Source organism: Hydractinia symbiolongicarpus, chromosome 1, assembly GCF_029227915.1.
Source record: "Hydractinia symbiolongicarpus strain clone_291-10 chromosome 1, HSymV2.1, whole genome shotgun sequence".
NCBI lineage: Eukaryota > Metazoa > Cnidaria > Hydrozoa > Anthoathecata > Hydractiniidae > Hydractinia > Hydractinia symbiolongicarpus.
The window spans coordinates 16,609,030-16,628,141 of record NC_079875.1 but is presented as its reverse complement, the minus strand read 5'-3'; the positions used below and the strand labels follow the sequence as shown (position 1 = coordinate 16,628,141).

The 19,112-nt window shown below is 34.2% G+C and overlaps 1 protein-coding gene across 2 annotated transcripts in view; it reads right to left on the bottom strand.

Annotated features, from left to right (window-relative positions):
* The window catches only part of LOC130643445 (phosphatidylinositol 3-kinase catalytic subunit type 3-like), a 35,594-nt gene that overhangs the window by 2,833 nt on the left and 13,649 nt on the right, over nucleotides 1–19,112 (bottom strand). The window contains exons 13-29 of one of the 2 annotated variants that reach the window (XM_057449594.1): nucleotides 18,520–18,676; nucleotides 17,963–18,084; nucleotides 17,764–17,834; nucleotides 17,180–17,273; nucleotides 16,540–16,656; nucleotides 15,887–15,989; nucleotides 15,025–15,101; nucleotides 9,324–9,395; nucleotides 8,399–8,468; nucleotides 7,542–7,606; nucleotides 6,829–6,913; nucleotides 6,355–6,429; nucleotides 5,712–5,797; nucleotides 5,098–5,180; nucleotides 3,610–3,700; nucleotides 3,138–3,263; nucleotides 43–2,792 (exon numbers count right to left, since the gene is read on the bottom strand). In XM_057449594.1, coding sequence (XP_057305577.1) covers nucleotides 2,778–2,792; nucleotides 3,138–3,263; nucleotides 3,610–3,700; nucleotides 5,098–5,180; nucleotides 5,712–5,797; nucleotides 6,355–6,429; nucleotides 6,829–6,913; nucleotides 7,542–7,606; nucleotides 8,399–8,468; nucleotides 9,324–9,395; nucleotides 15,025–15,101; nucleotides 15,887–15,989; nucleotides 16,540–16,656; nucleotides 17,180–17,273; nucleotides 17,764–17,834; nucleotides 17,963–18,084; nucleotides 18,520–18,676 — 1,509 coding nt within the window. In that variant the 3' untranslated portion in view covers nucleotides 43–2,777. Of the gene's footprint in view, nucleotides 1–42; nucleotides 2,793–3,137; nucleotides 3,264–3,609; nucleotides 3,701–5,097; nucleotides 5,181–5,711; nucleotides 5,798–6,354; nucleotides 6,430–6,828; nucleotides 6,914–7,541; nucleotides 7,607–8,398; nucleotides 8,469–9,323; nucleotides 9,396–15,024; nucleotides 15,102–15,886; nucleotides 15,990–16,539; nucleotides 16,657–17,179; nucleotides 17,274–17,763; nucleotides 17,835–17,962; nucleotides 18,085–18,519; nucleotides 18,677–19,112 lie in introns of those variants that run through there. The other variant, XM_057449595.1, reaches the window with a different exon arrangement.

The following is a 19,112-nucleotide window of genomic DNA, read 5'->3' as shown; positions in this document are numbered from 1 at the left end:
CCTTAGTTTCTTAAAGAAAAAAAAAACTCCTCCGTTTCTTACCTCCTTAGTTTCTTAAAGAAAAACAAAAACAACTCCTGTGTTTCTTACCTTCTTAGTTTCTTAAAGAAAAACAAAAACTACTCCTCCATTTCTTACCTCCTTAGTTTCTTAAAGATAAACAAAAACAACTCGTCCGTTTCTTACCTCCTTAGTTTCTTAAAGAAAAACAAAAACTACTCCTCCATTTCTTACCTCCTTAGTTTCTTAAAGAAAAACAAAAACAACTCGTCCGTTTCTTACCTCCTTAGTTTCTTAGAGAAAAACAAAAACTACTCCTCCGTTTCTTACCTCCTTAGTTTCTTAAAGAAAAACAAAAACAACTCCTGTGTTTCTTACCTTCTTAGTTTCTTAAAGAAAAACAAAAACTACTCCTCCATTTCTTACCTCCTTAGTTTCTTAAAGATAAACAAAAACAACTCGTCCGTTTCTTACCTCCTTAGTTTCTTAAAGATAAACAAAACGGACTCACCCGTTCCTTACCTCCTTGGTCCCATAGAGAAAAATAAAAAAAACTCTTGTGTTTCTTACCTCCTTAGTTTCTTAGAGAAAAACAAAAACTACTCCTCCGTTTCTTACCTCCTTAGTTTCTTAAAGAAAAACAAAAACTACTCCTCCATTTCTTACCTCCTTAGTTTCTTAAAGATAAACAAAAACAACTCGTCCGTTTCTTACCTCCTTAGTTTCTTAGAGAAAAACAAAAACTTCTCCTCCATTTCTTACCTCCTTAGTTTCTTAACGAAAAAAAAAACTCCTCCGTTTCTTACCTCCTTAGTTTCTTAAAGAAAAACAAAAGCAACTCCTGTGTTTCTTACCTCCTTAGTTTCTTAAAGAAAAACAAAAACTAATCCTCGATTTCTTACCTCCTTAGTTTCTTAAAGATAAACAAAAACAACTCGTCCGTTTCTTACCTCCTTAGTTTCTTAAAGAAAAACAAAAACTACTCCTCCGTTTCTTACCTCCTTAGTTTCTTAAAGATAAACAAAAACTACTCCTCCATTTCTTACCTCCTTAGTTTCTTAAAGATAAACAAAAACAACTCCTCCATTTCTTACCTCCTTAGTTTCTTAACGAAAAAAAAAACTCCTCCGTTTCTTACCTCCTTAGTTTCTTAAAGAAAAACAAAAGCAACTCCTGTGTTTCTTACCTCCTTAGTTTCTTAAAGAAAAACAAAAACTAATCCTCGATTTCTTACCTCCTTAGTTTCTTAAAGATAAACAAAAACAACTCGTCCGTTTCTTACCTCCTTAGTTTCTTAAAGAAAAACAAAAACTACTCCTCCGTTTCTTACCTCCTTAGTTTCTTAAAGAAAAACAAAAACTACTCCTCCATTTCTTACCTCCTTAGTTTCTTAAAGATAAACAAAAACAACTCGTCCGTTTCTTACCTCCTTAGTTTCTTAGAGAAAAACAAAAACAACTCCTCCGTTTCTTACCTCCTTAGTTTCTTAAAGATAAACAAAAACTACTCCTCCATTTCTTACCTCCTTAGTTTCTTAAAGATAAACAAAACGGACTCACCCGTTCCTTACCTCCTTGGTTCCATAGAGAAAAAGAAAAACAACATCTCCGTCCCAATCTACTTGGTTCTTAGAGAAAAACAAAAACTACTCCTCCGTTTCTTACCTCCTTAGTTTCTTAAAGAAAAACAAAACGGACTCACCCGTTCCTTACCTCCTTGGTCCCATAGAGAAAAATAAAAAAAACCTCTCCGTTCCAATCTCGTTAGTTCCTTTAAAAAAACAAAACAAAAAAAAAAAAAAACTCCAACGTTCCTTACCTTCTTGGTTTATTAGAGAAAAAAAAACGACTCCTCCATTCGTTAGGTAATTAAAAACTACTACATTCATCAGATAAGCTATGTGTGGGTGTTAACATGAAAAGTCGGACAGATTTTTCTACATTAAGCTCAACATTAAATTTACCGAAAGCTTACTTATTTTAACATTAATTTACCGACATACGATTTAAGCAGATTTAAGACACTTACCAAAAGACACTTCATCAGCATTTGTTTCGCACACAATTTTCTGCATAATAACTTTTCATATTCATCTAAATTTCCAGGTTTTTCACACAATCTGGAAAGAATCTCTAAGATAATTTGCAGTATTGATTTCCTTTTAAGAAGTTTCGTGTTTTCGTTTCAATATTTTCTATTTGAAAAAAATGTGCAGAGACACGTAAACCGTTGCTTCTCCTTTCCTAACCTTTCTTGTCGCAGTAATACCCATGGCCATTTATACAATAATACAACAAGCTTATTTACAAGTTTATTTTCTCAATAACTAATTATGTCTATACCAAATATATATTTATAAAATGTCTAATAAGTCAAAAAACGAAAAAACAACAACAAAAAACAACAATCTACGATGCCGTTTTATTTGAACTTTAAAAAAACTTTTCTTGAAGAACATTTTACAAAATCGAACTTGATCTACTTTCGGCACAGCTCTTACTTAGAAAAAACAAACTAATTTTCGTAAAAAACCCCAAAATTTCCTGATCTTTATCTATATTAGTAGTCAGCCGTAAATAAGTCATCATTAATTATAATTTTGGAAACCGTCACGCTCTAAGCGTGATAGGGACACTGTACATCGTAGTTTGCAATAGAATTCTATTTACATCAACAAAAGCAGCGTCAGCGCTATTTACACAAAGATATAATTCTATGTAAAACCTTCTCAAGATAATATACCGATTCGCCAATTTCGAATAAAATGGTCCCATCAGCTACCTTCTCCAGTACTAAAAAACACACATATAATTAATCAGGACATAGAAGCTGAACAACGTTACTAATGTTTAATGCTAAGGACACTACACAATCTAAATCCTATAACTAACAAAAAATATGGAATGCCTGCTACATTTATGCGTTTCGTACGCTCATTTTTAAAAACTTCGAAACGATGAATGTAAGAAAATTGTTAAAGGAAGGTAGACACGAGTCAGCAAGGTTTTGCTATAAGTAAGTCTGTTGCGTTTAATTTATATTGTGCTTTAAATTTTTCGCATAACAAAAAAGCCTCAGGAACTCATACAATAATCTATTTTCCAACCATATAATAGTTTTTTCATGCACACACTCACCTGCGCAAACTTGTGAATTTGTTCAGCCAGGGAAGCAAACACGGCGCTAACACTTTCATCAATTAATCCTTGCAAATATTGTACAGCCTCTTCGTCAGTCAAATCAAGACGAAATTTGTCCTGTACCTGAAAAAGAAAACACATTGTGTCTTATAGCAGCAGACCCTTTTCGAATATATAGTTTCGAATAACGGATTTCAACAATTTTTTTTTGGTTTTTGATACAACAACAAAAATATCATATTTTAAAAGAAGACTACCCTTATGAAGAGATAAAATTAGTTATAAAACTATGAAATCTCATCTACTTCATTCATACCACCGACAACATTTTGGCCACTTTTGACAAATAAATTTTTTTTTCTAATATCTTTCTTGATCCTTTATATTTCAAGATTGCAGCGTTGGTAGCTACTTCGTACCTTATTTACAGTTTTTGTTAAAGATTACGGCGTTAGTAGCTACTTCTTACCTTTTTTACAGTTTTGTCAGGCTCCAGCGCGATGTCTGGAACAGACGCGTCCACCATTAAACTGAATAAATTGAGGAACAGATTGGCATATCTAAACGAAAATTAACAATTTGTCATTAATATTAAAAATTTTGACGCCCTTTGGGATCCCACGCTAACAATCTGCTCTTCCTCCCTCTGATTATAACTATGTTACTAAGTTAACAATTTGTTATGTTTTGCTTTTTGAGAATCCAAATTAAAATGTTAGTAAAAAGTATTTGGAAGTTTAACGCCCTCAGAGATTCCATTCCAACGATTGGCTCTTCCTCTCCGCTGACTGTAACCATGGTCTATTACCCAAAAAGGTACGTAAAGCCTTGCTTTGACTGACGAATGTCGCCACCCCTGATCTCAGAAGAAAACATTGAAACGACCACCAGAATCATAGTGGTGTTTTGAAATATTTTTGATAACAGCACGAAGCTTTAATAACCTTGATAGCAGGCTAGTGCAAGCTTATGATTACAAGCCGAATTTACTATCATTGCATTGTCTCGGATTTAAAATGTGATAGATAAATAACTGACTGTAAGCAACTGAATAATTTATCAAACTTTTCGGAAAGACATTAAATAATGGAAAATTACATAGTGAAAATGTGTAGACGTGTACTGCATGGACGTCCATTAGACGCATGGAACGTGCCACATACTTTACCCACTACAAGCAATAAAACAAAACCGTTCGATATAATAATGTCCCGTTCAAACAATCCATGCACTATTTAAATTTATTATACCTACAGGACAGACGAATTGTTTTAAAAATATAATTTAAAGCAATATATTGAATTCGACAAAATGGGTATCGCTCACCCAAGGCCTCTAGATCAATAAAACCGCTATTGAAATTCTAAACTTTTACTCCCCCGGTTTCGTTAATCCTGTGCTATATATATTTGGAATAAAAAGACTAGGCCTTAGCAGAGGGTACCCAGAACAATTTCCTGTTAGCAAAAAAAGCCACCTGATAAATTGCAGAAGCACGAGTTACTTTTGTTACAAACAATATTATAATTTAGTTTAATATTTGAGAGTAGTGCTCGTATTGTAATTCAAAAGTGATTTGAAAAAATTCTAAATTTTAATATTTTTTTTAATTTGGAAAAGTTCTGTCCAACTGGCATTGAAAGTGTTAACAGAATTATGGCAATGTGTCAATAAAAAAATAGAAACAAGATGAGGAATGTGCTTAGGTGCGGTGCTGAAAATCACTATTCATTTATTAGGAAATATTTCCATATGACCAGCACACAGTTTGTAGATGTTTCCACGGTTCAACAACGCAGTGAAATGAAAGTGAAAGAGGAAGAAATTAGTTTGAAATAAGTGATGTGTTCATTGTGTACAAACGCCCTGCTGTGAAGTCACGAGTCGAGTCAGATTCAAATATAATAAAAAAGCATGGTGATCATGCATCGCACAAATAAATACAACTACAGAATACCTTCTCAAATGAAGAAACGCTGTGAAACATAGTTTACGAAATTGTTGGTAATAGTCACTTGTAGTACCACCCATGCCTTCCACCTGTAAAAAAGTATAACATTAAATACAACAACAACGATAAACAAACAAACAAACAAAAATAAAACATAATTATTTAGGGTGGGTTTTTATACATCGCAAAAGGTCAACCTATCTCTAACCTACAACGGTTTTGGGTATTCGCACTCTTAAACATGTCTTAATAAGCACGAATTACTCCAGTTTAAAACGCTACGCTTACTTTTACGCGAACCAACCCAAAAGTCTAACTTCCACGTTGGTTCCCTAGTAACTTCATTTTCGAGCTTTAGAAAGACTTTGTTCGCCTGAACAAAGTTTTTTTAATGGAATATATTATAATTGCATAATACGCCTTACACCAAGTTTTACCGCCAATACAACAGGCGTGCTTCGTCACAAAAATTGTGAGCAGAAAGAAAACTGTAATAACCTAAAAAAAATAAACCAGCTCTACCATTTCTTACCATTTCGCAGAGAAAACTGAATTAACCAGTTGTGTATAGATAAAAAAAAAAAAAAAAAAAAAAAATTAAAAAAATAAACCAGCCTCACCATCTCTTTACTTAATTTCATCGGTGGTGGAAATGGTTTCGGATCGCGACCAAGAATATAACCAAAATCGATATGAAACAAATTACCTAAACAGAAGGAGAGCTAGTATTTGTTGGACTCAATTTGTTGCATTGGAATGTCATTTGTTGTTATTGCATTTAAGTTTTTTACACAAACTACCCAGCTTTAAAGTTCAGACTTTCATTCATGGGTCCTGAAGTTGATTAACTGGTTGTTTTGCACTTACTTTTTATTACCAATACGCTACTGACATCGTATATCCTACTTTTATTCTTTGGATCACGTGTATCCAGAGTGGACTCATCATACCACCCAAATGTGTTTCCGAATTATATAAAAACACTGTGTAAACAGTGATATATATTGTTTCTGCAAAAAACTTCTGGCATATGGAAAGATCGATATTACTTTCGTGAGTATAAATATTAGGTCTATTATGCATATTTTTTATTCTCATAAGCCGGTGTAATTGGTCGTTTTACACATGAATGAAATTTTGCTGAAAAAACCTGATTCAATTTGCCGGGAAATTTTTTGCAGGGTGAATTATGTTTGGTAAGTCCTAACAATAGTTACAGCCCGAATAAGAATACATAGAGTTCACTTAAGAAAAAATAATTACCACTTTTGGTCAATAATAAGTTATCCAAATGTCGGTCACCAACGCCAAGCAAATACGTAATCACACAATAACCCGCTAAAAAAAACAAAAAACAAATTCCACTTAAACTCAAATCTCTATCATATCAAAGAAGTCAAATCTGTTAAATAGTGGAAAGCAGGTAAAAGCCTCCTTTCAAGAAATTTGACTAATTCTGATAAAACAATATTTTACACACCATGCTCATCCCACATGTTGGATTACGAAAATATATTTCTATCTAATTTCCTCGGCAACGTTGGATGGTCAATATTGGATTGGGTGTAAAAAGCGATCACTTCATACACACAGAAAACACCCAACGTTTCATCCAACATTAAAACTTCCGGTTACTTACTTACTGATAACGTTACAATATATATATTACATTTGTTTGCTACTGCCTTACTTTATACATATTCCACGGGTGGTAACATGCATGTGTGTAGGACCTACCACAGCTTTTCACGTAACAATCCATGGTTTCAGGTTGGATACCATACGGAGCCCCTTCCATTGGCGAGTACTTGCGAAAAAAGTTCTAAAGAAAACACTTTTATACATTCCAAAAAAAATTCAAATCTAATAAGGAAAACAGTCCAACATTTCATTTAACGTTTTTCTGGTGTTAGATGAAACTGATGATAAAATGTCGGAAGCAAAGGATTTTGTTGACCCTACTAACTTCCATTTAAATACAAAAATTCGTTTATTCACAACTTCAAAATAAGAGCATTCGTAATTGCGATTGCATTTGCCCTTAACCAGAGCTTCTTTATATAAATGTCATTACGTCCTAATTTTTGGGTATTGGCGCATAAAAGTCAGTATAACAGTACGCATAAAACGGTTTGCGCAAAAATTAATACTGGCGAAAAAAATTGGCAACATATAAAACAGAAGGGGCTATATACGCGAGTATATTTTGTCTAACATCCTGCATTTTAATATTCCTTCTTTACATTTATGAGGGAATTTGAATTTCCGCAAAAATTAATACACGCAAATACCTTAATATTCATATTGTGCGAATGTAAATACACGCGAAATAGACGTTACGGTAACACGATTAAAGTTATTCGCAATAATAATGAACGTTTCATTAGTTCAAGAGTGAATGGGAAGTTCATTGCAGGCTATAGTTACAAAAATTAAAACTATTCGCTTACCTGGATGCTTGTCTCATCTCGTAATATTTGCGCAACTGCTTGTGAATCAATAAATTGAACTAAACCTACAACAGAAATTATAATCACAAAAAATGAGTTTAATATAATCTTAAATAATCAGCCTTATCAGTTTACTCCAAACTATACGTGAAAGCAAGGCCTGATAAATAAGTGGGTGGGTTATGGCCAATTAAACCGTTTCCATCAGTTGTTCTTTGGTGGAAACTACTTGGTGTGCACATAATCTGCCATTTGTTAACCGAATTTCACGGGTTTTAAGGTTTTTTTAACCAATTTGGGGTTGTTTTTCAAGGGTTTTTACAAAGAACACAGACACAAGAAAAATATATAATACACAAGAAAAATACCTACAAAATAAGTAATGTAAAAATCTCAAAAAACGTCAGTGCTTAACATTTGATTAGTTTCCAAATAAAGTATGTTGTTTACAAAAGGTAAACACAACATCATACTAAGAGGCAATGTTTAAAAAATAGACGAAAAGAAAAAGGTTTTTCCGTACGTATAAGAAAATAGCCCTTTAAAAGTTAAAAAAGTTCTTTGTGCACCTATGCAGTTTGGTATTATTGTTAACTTAATTTCTCTCTTTATAACAGTACAACTTTCTGCAAGCTCGAAAAAAAACAGGCTCGAAATCAATAAAACAACGATAAAGCAAAAATAATCCTCATTTTTCATCATTATTCTGTTTTTTAATTGCCCGGTAAGACTACACAATGTTCCAGTAGTTCTCAATACCAGTCCGATCACCTTTGTGATAAATAAAGCAAAAACAACAAAAACAAAAACAAACAAACGTATATTGCCAGAAACAACAAGTAAACAGATTTGTTTACCTTGACTAATACTAGTGGCAAGCACGTTATACGGCGTTAGCTTCAAATCCAATTTTTCACGCATCAGTAACTACAAAAAAGTGTAGAACAATATGTGGATTATTTTTTTAGTCCAAACGAGACTATTCCAAATATAATATTTTAACGAGAAAACTTTTTGGAAAAACAAATTAAACTTAATAAAAAATAATCATAAAAAGAAACCACGCTAAACTCGTTTTTCCAGATTGTGATGAGTATTAGTTACCATACTTCATCGTCCCCACATTTATATTCTTACTTGTCATTGACAACTTAAAGGGGCTACGGACCGGTTAAAATGCTCACATTCCGTATATCCTGCTCACATATTAAAAATCCGGCAAACGCGTTTTGTGAAATGAATAGACCAGCGCACTTTGCTCGCGTTGGTTCAATATTTTTTCGAAAAGTATATTACAAAGAGATTCAGCAAGACTCATTCTGGATGAAAACATGACCAAGATCTATATATAGATCTATATGTTAGAGTCTATAAATTACATACATGCCGAATAATTAGCCATTTTTGTTTTTCACCGCCAGCAGCCCGACTTTCGTGTAAGTCACTAAAGTCGAAAACCAACAGCCATTCCGTGACCCCTTTAAATACTACGTCAAAACATAAGATTTACGTCATCAAAAAAATTCGATCTGTTTGGGATGCTTTTAATGTTCTTAATGAAAATTAACTTTATTAAAAAAAGGAAAAATCTCAAAAATCAATATTTCGTCTTCAATCGTTTGCGAAATTCGAAATTTTTCCGTTTCGGGAGAATTAATTATGCGAAACATCATTTCCCTTAAGCTCAAATTTCAAATCCATGTTGTCTGTTTCAAGCAAAACTAGGCAAACAAAGAACGAATAAACAAACATAAAACCAAAGAAACCACTGAATATTTTTACCTTATCCATCAATGAAATCATTTGAAGGACAAGTTGATCCTGTCTCAAATCATCGCCATTTTTAAAAATCGCCTGAAAGACAAGAAAATCCTTTTCCTTATTCCAGCTTCATTGTTTAACAGCTGAACACACTAGCCAACTGTATTTTTCTAAGTTAATCTCAACTGTATTACTTTCTCTAATCTAGGACCGTAACTCCATCATTCCTGCAGTGGAACTGTTTGAGTCAGGTTTACTATGAAGGCAGGAGTAAGCAAAGTGGGGCTATTTTTTATTGTATGAAACAAGTCTCCTTTGTTGAAATGTAAACTTTATATATTTGCAGAGTTGCTTCGACTGCTCCAATAACTTTATGACTCTATGACTCTAAAATTTACAAGACGTTCTCCTATTTATATATTAAAGATAAGATACTTTAGAATGTTCTAGTATATTCCAGATGTTCTATATTTACTATTAGTAGTTTCTAGTATAGTTATCTTATTTCTGGAATATTCTCCAATGTCCCTTATATTTCTAGATAGTACACAAGGTTCTAGAATGTTCTTGCGGCAAGAGTGCCTATTTTCAACACTCCTCCTCACTCGCAGTCCGTAAGGTTCTTCAATCCGATCATCGTTCGCAACTTATCAAACTGTACTCGTCCGATTCCTTTCGTCATTATATCTGCGATCATATCTCCACTTTGACAGTACTTCAATTGGATTTGGTTTGATTTAACTTGCTCTCTTACGTAATGATATTTCATATCGATGTGTTTGGCTCGTCCGTGAAATTGAGGATTCTTTGTCATTGCGATGGCTGATTGATTATCTTCATTGATGATTGTTGCGTTTGGCTGCTTTTCTCCCATGTCTGCTAAAAGTCGTCGTAGCCAAATCGATTCCTGTGAGGCATTTGATAATGCAATATATTCGGCTTCTGCAGTTGACAAAGCTACACATGTTTGTTTCTTGCTGTTCCAGCTGATTGCTGCTCCGCTCATCATAAATACGTATCCAGAAGTTGATTTACGATCATTCAAATCTCCAGCCCAATCTGCGTCAGAAAATCCTTCTATTGTTGAATTCTTTTCGTACAAAAGACCATAATCAATTGTTCCATTGAGATACCTCATGATCCTCTTAACGGCAATCCAGTGTTGTTGTGACGGTTTTGATGAAAATCTGGCAACATTGCTCACAGCATAAGCGATATCTGGTCGTGTTCTCGTAGAAAGGTAAAGTAACTGTCCAACTACTGATTGATACATCTCTGGATCAACGAGTTTATCTGTTTCATTTGATTTGATGAGTTTGCTTCCAATCTCTACAGGTGTTGCCACAGGTTTGGAATTCTCCATTGAAAACTTCTTGAGTAGATTTCTTGTGTAACTTGGTTGTCCAATCCAAATTCTTCCTGCACTAAAATATTCTATCTTGACTCCTAGAAAATGGTTCATCTTCCCCATGTCTCTGATGTCGAATCTATCTCCAATCATCTTGATAAATTCATCAATACGTTTTTGATTGTTTCCGGCCAGTATGATATCATCAACATATACAGCGATTATGAATGTTTCTTCATCTGTTTCAAGCGTGTATATACAAGGATCGTTGTTTGATTGTTTGAAGCCCATACTCTTTAGATGTTTGTCAAGTGCTTCGTTCCAACATCTAGATGATTGCTTCAATCCATAGATACTTTTCTTGAGTTTACAAACCAAGTGTTCCTTTCCTAGAATTTCAAATCCCTCTGGTTGTTTCATATATATGGTTTCGTTAAGTTCACCGTTCAAAAATGCAGTTCCAACGTCGAGTTGATGCAGGAGAAGTTCTTTCTTGACTGCCAATCCAATCAACGTTCGTATTGATTCGAATCTAACTACCGGAGAAGTTGTTTCGTCATAATCTTCTCCATATCTTTGATTGTATCCTTGTGCAACCAATCTTGCTTTGTATCGTTCCACATTCCCATCAGAGTCTTGTTTCTTTTTGTATACCCATTTGCTGCCAACAACTTTTCTGTTTGGAGGTAATTCAGTCAACTCCCATACTTCGTTTTTGTGTAGAGAATCCAATTCGGCTTCCATTGCTTGCATCCACTTGTCTGCATCATGTCCTTTGATTGCTTTAGAAAATGTATTTGGATCTTCTTCTTGAGTGATGTATACCCATTCTCCGTAACGATCAGGAGGCCGTCGTTCTCTTACTTGTCGCTCTTGCTCCTCCTGTATTTGATTATCTGTGTTTTCTTCACGAGGTTGTAATTCGATCTCTACTTTTGGTTCGTCTATGTCACGGTCGTCTTTCAATTCACCACAGATTTCGTTGAATGTCACATTTCGGCTGTAAAAGACTCTCTTCTTGTCGTTGTCATATAGACGATATCCCTTGATTCCATCACCGTATCCAAGAAATACACTCTTCTTGGTTTTTGAATCAAGTTTCTTTCTTTCATCTTTTGGTACGTGAGCATACGCATCACATCCGAAAATTCGTAGATTTTCGACATTTGGTTTCTTTCCAGTTAATACTTCAAAGGGTGTCTTCCCTTTAACTGCTGTCGTTGGACATCGGTTACGAAGGTACGTTGCTGTAGCCAAGGCTTCGGCCCAAAATCGTTTTGGTAACTTTGAATCTGCTAACATTGATCTTACAGATTCCATGAGTGTTCTGTTCATCCTCTCTGCAACTCCATTTTGTTGCAGTGTTTTCGGAATTGTCAACTCATGATGAATACCTTCTTTCTTCAAATAGTCTTCGAACTCTTTGGATGTATATTCTCCACCATTGTCAGTTCTAAACGTTTTTATCTGAATTCCAGTCGATTTTTCCACAGTTGCTTTCCATTCTTTAAAATTCTCAAACACTTCACTTTTGTGTTTCATGACATATACCCATACGTATCTTGATTTATCGTCAATGAATGTAACAAAATATTCTGCACCACTAAGTGATTTTGTTTCTATCTTTCCACAAACGTCGCTATGGATTATACCAAGGAGATTTTTCGATCGATCTCCTCCTGTCTTCGGAAACGGTATTTTGCTTTGTTTCCCATCAATGCACGGTTCACAAAATGTCGGTTTCTTTGTTGCATCATAATCAAACCCTTTAACAAGTTTGTCCCTTGCCAATCGTTTAAGATTCTGCACACCGAGATGACCGTATCTTCTATGCCAAATTTCTTCCTTTGTTGTAGCGTTATTATCACATTTCATAACTGTGTGATTCTTCTTATTTCTCAATCCATTACAGTTGAGATGGTAAAGGTTGCCATGCTTTGTTGCTGTACCAATGATTCCGTGTTTCGCATCCACGATGTCACATTTGAAATCTTCAAACTGAAACTTCTTTCCATTTGTTGCAGCTTTTGATACACTAAGTAAATTGTACGAAAGTTGTGGTACAAATAAGACATCAGATAACTTGCATACAACGTTTCTGTTTTCTGAAATGTTCATTTCCAAGGTTACTGTTCCTTTTCCAATTGCTTGTACTGAATATCCATCACCGACAGTGATATCTTGTGGTATTTCAAGTGACGAAATTTCTTCGAACAATTCCTCTTCGTTACACATGTGACATGTTGCGCCTGAATCAACTATCCAGTTACTTTTTCCTTTGACTGCCAAAGTATTTTCAGCAACTAAACTGATGATTTCTTCGTCATCATCTTCTTCTTCTTCAGCCGTACACACATTTTGCGGCTTCATTCGATTTTTACCGTACGTCGAAGGAGTCTGTCTCTCGAACTTCTTCGTTAATTCTTTGCAATATCGTTTCACATGACCAATCTTTCCACAGTGATAACATCTGGGTCCCTTTCTTGGCTTTCCATGATTCGATGTCATTGCTTTGACATTCGTTTCCAAAGTGTCCTTATCTTTCCGCTTGCTTTCCTCGTGTAACAATCGTTCAGTTACGACTTCAAGCTTCGGTACTTCAGCACTAGCCTCCAGAGCTGTAACTAGCATATCATACGAGTCTGGTAAGCTTGCTAACAAATGAACAACTTTACTTTCATCATCCAACGGGTCTCCAATAATTGCAAGTTCATCGAAAATTTCTGTCAAAGCTTTAACGTGCTTTTGAACAGATTGCTCATCTTTCAACTTCAAGTCATACAACTTCCTGCGTAGTGTCAATTTATTACTCCATGTCTTCTTTTGGAACTGGTCTGCCAACTTCTTCCAAACCTCAGTAGGATCTTCTGGATCTGGTCCAAGCAGGTATAACAGCGTTGGTTCCACCGACAAAACAATCGTTGCTAACGCACGATCTCTACGCAAATTAAATTTCGGAATTTCTCTCTCTTCAGTTGGAGCATTTTCTCTTCCATCAACAATTCCCCAAAGTCCATCTTTGATTAACGCCATTCTACACTGTACCTTCCAGGTAGCATAGTTTGTTCCATTCAATGGTTTTATCAATACTTTGGTGCTTTCCATCGCCATTTGTTCCGTATTCAACTAATCCGGATAATCCGTTTCAGGTTTCCACAATACGATTTTTTTTTTCGTGCGAACTTTACACCAATCCAAACCAAAATCAAAACAAACTCGTCGGACACACAAGATGGCTTCTTCTTCTTGAATATTATTTCTGTAAATATTCAATCTTCTTGGGCATAGACTGGGCCCATAACCTGTTGAAATGTAAACTTTATATATTTGCAGAGTTGCTTCGACTGCTCCAATAACTTTATGACTCTATGACTCTAAAATTTACAAGACGTTCTCCTATTTATATATTAAAGATAAGATACTTTAGAATGTTCTAGTATATTCCAGATGTTCTATATTTACTATTAGTAGTTTCTAGTATAGTTATCTTATTTCTGGAATATTCTCCAATGTCCCTTATATTTCTAGATAGTACACAAGGTTCTAGAATGTTCTTGCGGCAAGAGTGCCTATTTTCAACATCCTTTATAATTTCTATCTATTTAAAATGGTAGTCAAATCGCTATTTTGTGTCAAGCATGCACGAATTAGTGATTCCCAAGATATATAAGACTGAATTAGTGATTCCCGGGATATATATGAAGGGCGAGAATCCCAGGATTGGAAGATGTACGACCGGCTAACACGGAATGTTTCAAGGGCTAAAAAACTGTAAGTATTAGAATTACAGTGAAAAGCATAAAACGCAAATAGGCTCCACATAAATCGGTTATAAGATAATCGTGAATAAGATGTTGTGCACTGGGAATATTGGAGCGTAGGTAGGTTCAAACTACAAAAAAGTATACAGCAAATTTGCGTATGAGATTAATGGAGGGGCGGACATAACTATTTAGTCTGCGCTAAAAAGTCGGTGGACTACTAGAGAGATAAAAATATTACAGAAGCAAATATGGTACACCATAGTAGACTTGCTAGTTAGAAATATCCCAGAACAATTGGTTTGATGATGAAGTGACAAAACAGCTGACTGTTGTGATATAAATTGTCTAATGACGGCTGCTAATTATTATAATAGAGGTATAGAGGTTGAAACCCTCTGAAGATTCTGCATAATCGCAAAACCCTCCCTTTTAACAAGGATTCTCTTTGAAAAATTAGATTGACCATTAAATACTACACAAGGAATTGAGTTAGTGGAACAGTAGAAACAGTAAAAAATACGTGCATATACCACAAAGATAAGACAGTTTAGATACAATTTGTATACAGTTTTATGCATTTTTAACATTAGGTTTTAGGACAATGGCTTACCACATAATCTTTATTCTGTATCGTTCTAAATGTCAGCTTCATAGGCATCAAGGCTGATTTAAATATGCTGGCTTTATCTATTATAAAAGAGTAAATAAATGGAGGGATGGATGGATGGATAAATTAATAAATTTGTTCAAACTACACCTACAGCATTGAACATGCTTGTAGAAATAGCCTTTTGTCAGCCTATTCTCAAAATGATCAAACAGCAAGTACAAAAGACGATCTACCTTGCCAGGGGTGTAAATCAGGGGTTTAGATGTTCAAATTAAGGAACAACTAACTAAAGTCCTAAGACTGCTGCGGATAATCAGACATTAAAAAGCGAACTTTGACAAGTTCGTTGTGCTTATTAATTAAATGAAACACGGTTTAATCAATTGCTTGTGATCACTCCGTTTAAAATTCTGCTCTCCTTTCGTTGATATATCATGTCCGGGATGTAGAGTTTCATACTAATTTCATACTGCTCTTTTTAACGTTGCAACGAAAGAGAACTGCGCAATTTAGAGTAAACTCTTTTAAAATTGACATTGTCGAATTCATGTCCTTCAAACCTATGGCTTTTGACAGCCGCAACTCTAGAGGACCTAACCTACACACCACGACCTAATGATCGAATCGGTAGGTCTTAAATAGAGCTGATTAAACTTAAGTTTGACCTTTTCCTGATATTGCAGGCTTACGCAAAAAAAAGATATTCGACGTCGAAATTTAATTAACGCGCAAATAGTGCGCGCTTGGGGAATTGCCGATTGGCACAATAGAACATTCATGTCAAAGAAGGTAAAGCAAGCTCGACATGAAAATTAAGTTAAAGAAGATTAAAAATCCAAAAAGATGCATAACATGAGCGTACGTGGGATGATGCCTTTCACTTTGATATCAGGATCAAGAGGTAAGGGTAAAGGTTCGAAGCTCACATATTCTGGTGTATCAAGTAACTGTTGAAGCTTTTCAATCTAAAAACATAAAAATTATAATAAAAAATACAACTAGGTTAAAACAAAAATTAATGTTTTAATTCTGGTCACAATAGTACTCAAGAGTGCGCTCATAAGCATGTTTGGACACAAACGTTTTTAATGTTGCCTTATTGAGGCATTCCACCTATGTTGTCTCGCTAAACTATTTTAAAATGCGAAACAAAAGTAAGGTCTCACTTTGTAAAAGGCCTAATATAGTTTAAATATTTTTAAAACATGCAGGTTCAAAATAATACTTAATAAAAAACGTGGTCACATTGCAAGAAAATGCTGTAACACAAAACATTTTTACGTTTTGAACATTTATCATTTTTTAAATAGTTATTTGAAACTGATATATGAAAATGATTACACTTTAATCAGACAAATTAGACGTAGAAATTTAGACTTTAAAATTAGCTCGTTTTTCTATGATTTTTCTACGATAAAGGTATACCCCATAAAGCAAACAATGTATTTTTTACAAGGAATATGTAAAATGTTATATGGAACGTATCATATCAAGTAATAAAAAAATGGAGCATACCTTTTTCTTCCTGTTCCCACTAAACTGTTGTATTTGTTTCACAAGCTCTGTTATTTTATCAAGAAATTTCTGTTCTCTTCCTAACATGCTTCGCCGTCTTCGACAGTCGTGATTTCCCTGACAACATTAGACGAAAAGAAAGTTAACCTATACATACAGGTTAAGAACTTACAACAACAAAAATATCAACTACTAACGATCTTCAATCATTGACAAATTAAAGAAACAAAGGCTGTCTTTTCGTCATTTCTCAAACGAAAATAAATGGTCCAAATGATCACTACTCTGTAGCCGGCAGACTGCAGCCGCTACATTTGCGTACGCCAGGTAAAGAGCGTGCAACATTTGATAGTAACATTATTTAGTGCCCCCTTACAAGGAAATAATCCACGTAATGACTTAAGAAACTCTCTACATTTGGGTACATGCTCAGCAATAATTACCATGCTTTAAAGACTATGCGAAGTAAACTTTAACAAGTTCAAAGTGCACGAATCTAATGTAGAAACAATCAAATCACTTGTGGCGGCTAAATTCGAAATTAGCTGTGATGTCTCATGATATTTTGTTATGATTTTACCCCTTGACATATCAATAAGATGATTTACAGAAGGAACCCCAAGGAAAATGTAACACTCACATTAAGAAGTGCTTTACTGAATCTTCTCATTATATTGTAATACATGTCTGTCACTTTTTTATCTCTTGCATCTTTACACTCAACAAAGAGATACCTGAAAAATACACAAACGCAGAAAACTTTTAAAACAGTGGAAGGTTTGTCCCTGCTATACATACCTTCAATTTGTTTGGCTAAAAAGAACAACGCTCTTCGAATAATCCTTACAAAAAGGTTTAAACATCTTTCAAAAGTGGCTTGTTCTAATAAAAATCAAAGTAGTGGTAATCATCTTAGGGCCATACAGCATAGATATTTAAAAATTTTAAATACCTTTTAAAAAATAGTACTACGTTGCTGTACAGACGGTTTGACCTGTTTTGTTTGTATATTTTTTAACATACAATAAAACAAATAAACAAGCAAACAGACAGACAATCAACAAAATAAAAAAAAAAAAACTAAAACAAAAACAAAAAATAAAATATAAGGCAAAGTAAATTATCAAAACTTATTTAAAAATTAGAAATTAGCACTGCCGTGGCACCACATTATCACTAGGAAAATAGAATTTTTGCTTTTCTTTGTTTTGCAAATGTACTTACCAGTAAAAGAAATTTGCGATTTTATCATTGGTGCAAGCTCTAACAACTAGGAACGACGCTAGATCGGATCCCTTAAAAAGAAAAAGATGAAATGTCAAACAGAAGGAAAGTTATCAAGCAAAACAAATGATACAAAAAACCCGTAAAAAATCTCTATACTAATAGACTTTTTTGCACTCCAATGAAAAAAATTTCTTACACTATCCTTTTTCACTGCATTTCTAGTATTGGATTGAAACACATTATCCGATGAGCTGTCTTTTGCTGCATCTTCTTCGTTTTCATTTTCACTTGTAACTTGTTCATCAATGTTGCCACCATCTATAAAAAATTGGAAATGCTACATTGTAAAAGAAAGTAAATTCTAAAAACACATTCTCAATGTGTATGGGGTTTTGTGTAAATATGCAAACAAATAGTTTTTGTAAGTTAAAAAATTTTTTTGCAACAACTGAATAATTCGCCACAGTTAAAAAAGTTTCTCCAGGAAATTCACCAAAAAATATTTTCTTTACTTCCATATTATTATAACAGTTTGCAGCAAATAAATTATTTACCAGAAACATAATTTCTCAATAGTTAAAAATTTTATAAACTAAAAAGATTTGACAACAATAAAAAGATATCTTGGCTGGCCTCTCTCGATGACCATAAGAATCACCTATGTAAAACTTTGCTGCTGTACTAGAACCTTTTACGTAGATCTTAGTTGCAATGTACCAACACTCTACAACAAAAGGTGGTATACACACTGACCTAAGATCTCATCTTCTGATTTTCCAGTGTTATTTCCACCAGATTCACTCAAGTCTGAATTTTCTGAAGTTGATGAGTCTGTTTGTTTCTCAGTATCAGTAGGCTCAACATCATACCGCAATGCTTGCACCAATTGCAACAAATACAACAATAAATCCTGAAATCATTAAAAAGGTTCAAAGCCATGTTGTTTGGCCAGAAAATACAAGAGAAAATTGTCATCACCCTCTAATGTTAAATAAACCTTGCGTTGACTGTGGTACAAAAATGCACATAAGACTTTTAACTGTACTCATGTTTTTTGCTTAACAGAAAAATTTAGGATGCCATGCTACAAGATAATGGTTTGAAGAGAACAACCATTAATAAGACTATTTTTGCATAATTAATTATAGCATAATTTGTAAATATTTTGTGAAACTTATGTTCAGGCAATGTTCCATTTTTCTTATTATCATCATAATTACGTCAGTGCATAAAAAAATCCTATGTATACTATTGAAAGAATAACGGGACATATTCATTGTCTCAATCCCATCAGCAAAACAATGCATAACCTTTGACATTAGCGAACTTTACAAAAAAATAAAACT